We start from the raw sequence: 4,870 nt of genomic DNA on the forward strand, positions 1-4,870 counted from the left end.
CCCAAAAAAAAAAGCATTTTGCCACTAATTTAAGCCAGCATTTGAAAGTGATAATAGAATAGTATCATATGATCATTATATTAGGTAAGCCTCCTTCTTAAGTGGATGCTGGTTATTTTGATGACTTTGTCTTATGTGTTTCAGCTTTTTTGAAAAAGAAATAAATTATAAAAGGTAGGATCTATGAATGGACTTGAAAAGCTCTTCCAAGCTAACGAGTTTGTAATTTTTGTTTTTTGCCCAAGAAAATTGAAAATAAAAGCTGGCTTAGTGCCATTTCATGGATTTCTAGAAAATGAATTAAAGCATAACTTATAAATATTATTATTTATTTTAATTCATTTTATAGAATATATTGATATCTTAACATATTTCTATTGATATTAATACGTTGATAATTGTTGATGTTATCTAAATTTAATTTTACCCCCTTAATGGCCAAAAAAAAAAAAATTTACCCCCTTATTTGCGCGATGTCCGCAGCGTCGTCCCGGTTCTCATCGCATTGACTTAAAAAGTTGGAACTTGGCAGTGAGGAGAACACCGAGTCAGCGATTGTTCGTGTGGAGGCAACTCAACTCCACGTTCAGAGAGAAGTTGGAGTCTGAATTCTGAAATCAGGTTATGTGATCTCGAATTCATGGTTTCAGGCTCATTTCCCCTAAATTCATTCAATTTGAACTCTTATTCCTCCCCTACCCTTTCTTCTACTTTCTCTGTCTTTTTAATTTCATGGCGGATCGCTCAGACGATTCGCCTCTAATCCCTCCAAAGCCTATCATTGACCCTAGCGAGATCGACCTGGAAGCCGGTCCCTGCGAACAAATCCAATGCCGGATTTGTCTCGAGACTGATGGTAATTTTACTTTTATATCCGTTTCCGGGGTTAGGGCAAATTGTATTTCAATTCTCATCTAGTGATTGCGATGAGAAGTAAAGGTGGGGTAATTCAGAATTGCTCGCATTTGGTTGATTCTTTTTTGAAATTCAGTGCCTTTTTCCCCCTTACTGCAAGGTTTCGAAACATTCTTTGGGAGAGGCTACACAGCTTTGTATTTAATTTGGGTTTAGTTTTGAAAGTATGTTTATGGAAAATATTGTCCAAAAACCTATTTGGTTTACATTGATCTTTTGGAATGTTTTTGCTTTGTGGATGCCTGAATTTTTCGTAGCACTGCTTACGGGAGTATTGTTGATATTTGTGTTGGATATTATAAATCTGCTGCAGACACTTGCGAGTTTCGTTGTGTGAACACATGCCAGTGTCAGGACATATGTTGTCATTATTTACTGTTTTTCAGGTAGGGACTTCATAGCGCCTTGCAAGTGCAAAGGGACATCAAAATATGTACACCGAGAATGTTTGGATCATTGGCGAGCTGTTAGGGTAAGGGTGTTGCCTCAAATGTTGTGATTAGGATAATTAGAGTGTATTATACTTATATTAAAGCTATGGCTAAAAATCACATGCCAGTGATCTTAGTGTGGCTACTATTTGATGAAGTGATGATTGCTAGAGAGTAGAAAGGGAAATGTATGTATTTGTAACTCTGAATGAAGGCCATCTTTAGGTCTTAAACTTTCCCTTTGTAATCAATCAAACAAAGGAACCGCTTTACATTCTCATCGTCAATAACAAAATTTCTATCATTTATTGAGAGAATATGTAATATATATAAAAACCATTTCTTTTATTGATCAGACTAACTCCCTGTGCAAAATATTCTTATATTTGATTGTATCATAGAAATAAATGACTCAATAAATAACCGTCACAATCTATTAGTAACTCCATTTTACCAGAAAAGTAGCACTTATGCAGATCCATACGACTTGGTAGCAACATATTATGTCTTTTAACAGATTGCATTATTCACATGAACTTGGATTTGTTGTGAGAAATATGTTCTCCTACTGGTATAAATAAAAACTTCACATGCACTTGTCATTGAATGTGTCATTCTTGAATCTGAAGACTTATGTTTGAATCAAAGACATCAAGAAAAAATCGGAGGAAAGTAAGGATTGGCATATCAATTTTTCCTTTATTTTATTTTATTTCTTGAATTGGTCTTTTCCTAGAACTTCTATATCCATTTTACCTTGACTATTTACTGAGCTTTATTTTATTTGTTCTTGCAATGCTACTGACGTTGGTTCTTCAACTTCTATTTGGGATAAATGGTTACTGTGAAACTCCTCATAAACGTGTAGCCTTCTACGTATCTCTGGATGAACTTTTGACTTTACCAAAAGATAGAAGGAATTTAGGAACATGAGCTAATTTCTTGTGATGTACTAAGAGTTGCATTTTATAGTGCTTTACCTCTTTTTATCATGGTGAACTTGAATTTCTTGATAAATTGTTGCAGGAAGGATTTGCGTTTGCTCATTGCACGACCTGCAAGGCTCCTTATCATTTGCGTGTCCATGTTGCTGCTGATAGGAAATGGCGAACCTTGAAATTTCGGTTCTTTGTCACAAGAGACATTTTGTTTATATTTCTGTCTGTCCAGCTTGTAGGTTTCCATTGACTGAATTATTTGGATGCTTAAATATTTTGCTCTACACATAAATAAATTTTCACTTAAGAGCTAAGACCCTATTTCCTTGGTTTATAGGTCATTGCTTCACTGGCTTATTTGGTTTTTCTAATGGATGGTTACCAGCAATACTGGCTTCGTCACATTTGGGGTTTTGATAGTGAGCTTAGCTTTTACTACATATGCGGTAAATTGTCAAGAGCTTAGCCAGTATTCTTCATTATACTTGTTTAAATTTCTTTTGGTAATCTGTAGCTTTTTTTGTTTTTGGTGGGTTTGCAATTTGCTTTGTTCGTTTATAAAAAGTTGCTGATTTCGGTTTTCATATTGATACTGTCAAATGCAGGGGCTTTACTATTTTTTGCTTTGCTTGGCCTGTCTGGCTGCTTCATCACTTGTTATGATCGAAGAGTTCGCAATGATTTAGCTCAACCTTGTCGGGAATTATGTCTTTGTTGCTGTCAACCTGGGTAGTAACTCTGCCTTGATATATTGAACCTTTAACATGGAGGGTTTCTATGACATAATTCTACTCTTAAGATCCACTTTAGACGCATTAATGGTGATTTATTACTTTATGAATTTTTTACATCTATGTGATGCCTGAGAGTTTTGGGATTTAATTTGTTATTAGACCATTATGCTCATTGAGGAAGTAAAATTGAAAATTTTATTACTATAAATCTTTGCGTGTGCGACTTATCTGACGTATATCAATATACTGTGTCAGAGTAGGTAGACTGACATTCCTTTCTGCCATTTATGGGACCGTTGTAGGGTCTGTGCAGACTGTCATTTGCCAGGAACTCTCTGCATGTGGACTGACTGCACCACATGCTTTGAGAGTTGTGGAACCATGGCTACTGAATGTGGCGGATGCCTCGGAGGTGCCGGGGAAGCAGGGCTACCTCTACTGTTTATAATGGCTCTGATTGTTTTGGGACTTTTTACTGTAATTGGAATATTTTACAGTGTATTGGTGGCTACCATGGTAGGACAGCGAATTTGGCAGCGACATTACCACATACTTGCAAAAAGAATGCTAACAAAGGTACATCACATTTAGGTCACCTAGTTTTGTTTCCATTTGGTGCTGTGCAATGAAGCATAAACTAATGGGGCACCGCAGTGGCTAAGTCAATCTGAACATTTGACTTGCGGTAGTTTTTCTCATACAGCCGTCCATGGTTTTTTTTTTTTTTTTTGGGGCCACTAGCCGTTGCTAGCTTTATTATAAGAATTACCTTAAAGCTGCCATGGGAGATGATGGGAATTATTTTTTTAATCATTCTGCATCTCCTTCCAGGATTCTATTCTCCCTTTGTTCTGCTGACTGGACTTTCGAGCATGTAATCATGTCTTTTTCTTTTCAATGGTAGATGGTATCGATGTATAAAAGTGTACCATGGAGTAGCGTATGTTGTTTTATGCTGTATTTGATTAACTTTAAAATGTTTGTGCCGGATATTAAGTAACCAGGGCCGCCTTCTGCCTCCCATTTTCAATGTGCATGTAAAATGGGCAAGCAAACAGTTCTAGATATGTAATCCTTGATACTGATATGCTCATGTCCCTGGTTTAACTGCTTCTGTTATGTGTCCTAAAGCTGGTCTTAAATAGATTGATTTCTTCATCTTCACTATGAAAAATATTTTTGTTATAATAGGAGTACGTTGTTGAGGACGTTGATGGGGAAATGACAGGATCTGATTGGTGCCCTCCGCCTCTGCCCCCCGAGCACGTTCAGCAGCTAAAAACTCTCGGCCTCCTATGAAGTCATTCTATTGGCCGATGAGAATTAATTAAATATATAGAGACATGTTTGGCCACATGTTTTGATGGGCCAATCCTTTTCACAGAGGTACGTTGGTTATTGATAAGGTTGTCATAGCAATCCGGCTAAACCTGTACAATTATAGTGATGTATTGAAATATATAAAATTGTGTTTCACCTGTTTATGTAAAAAAGAAAAAAACCGGAAAGGATAAAACTTCGGGCACGCTGTTACATGTAGTTCTATTCTTAATTGTAAGCTGTGTTCTTGGTTTATTTTAGTCTAGCAGCTTTTGAAGATTTGATGATTATGTTATTAGATTTAGCTCTGTTGATGGTTTTAAATTCTATCTAACGATGCGGATTCTGGGGAGAAATCATCAATGTTTTTTAACAGGATTCATGTGGTTCCATTCTAGATTTTCATCCCCAAAAGAACCTCTTCCATTACCATAACTTGTGTGTAAGCGTATCATTTAAGGTTGGAAGGTAACGAATTAAAAAGTTAAAAGTTCGACATAACGTTCTAATGTTGTTTTATTAATATCAATAG

General features: G+C 36.2%; 1 protein-coding gene across 1 annotated transcript; it reads left to right on the plus strand.

Moving 5' to 3' along the window:
• The first annotated feature begins 510 nt into the window (after positions 1-510).
• LOC114721995 (uncharacterized) lies at positions 511-4,615 on the plus strand. Its single transcript, XM_028907907.1, has 7 exons — positions 511-856; positions 1,302-1,387; positions 2,373-2,519; positions 2,622-2,730; positions 2,890-3,013; positions 3,321-3,594; positions 4,210-4,615. The coding sequence occupies exons 1-7, from the start codon at positions 733-735 to the stop codon at positions 4,315-4,317; spliced, it is 972 nt and encodes a 323-aa protein (XP_028763740.1). The 5' UTR covers positions 511-732; the 3' UTR covers positions 4,318-4,615.
• Positions 4,616-4,870: the final 255 nt, after the last annotated feature.

Source organism: Neltuma alba, unplaced genomic scaffold (assembly GCF_004799145.2).
Source record: "Neltuma alba isolate B1F8T4 unplaced genomic scaffold, ASM479914v2 tig00002311_pilon, whole genome shotgun sequence".
NCBI classification, from domain to species: Eukaryota; Viridiplantae; Streptophyta; class Magnoliopsida; order Fabales; family Fabaceae; genus Neltuma; species Neltuma alba.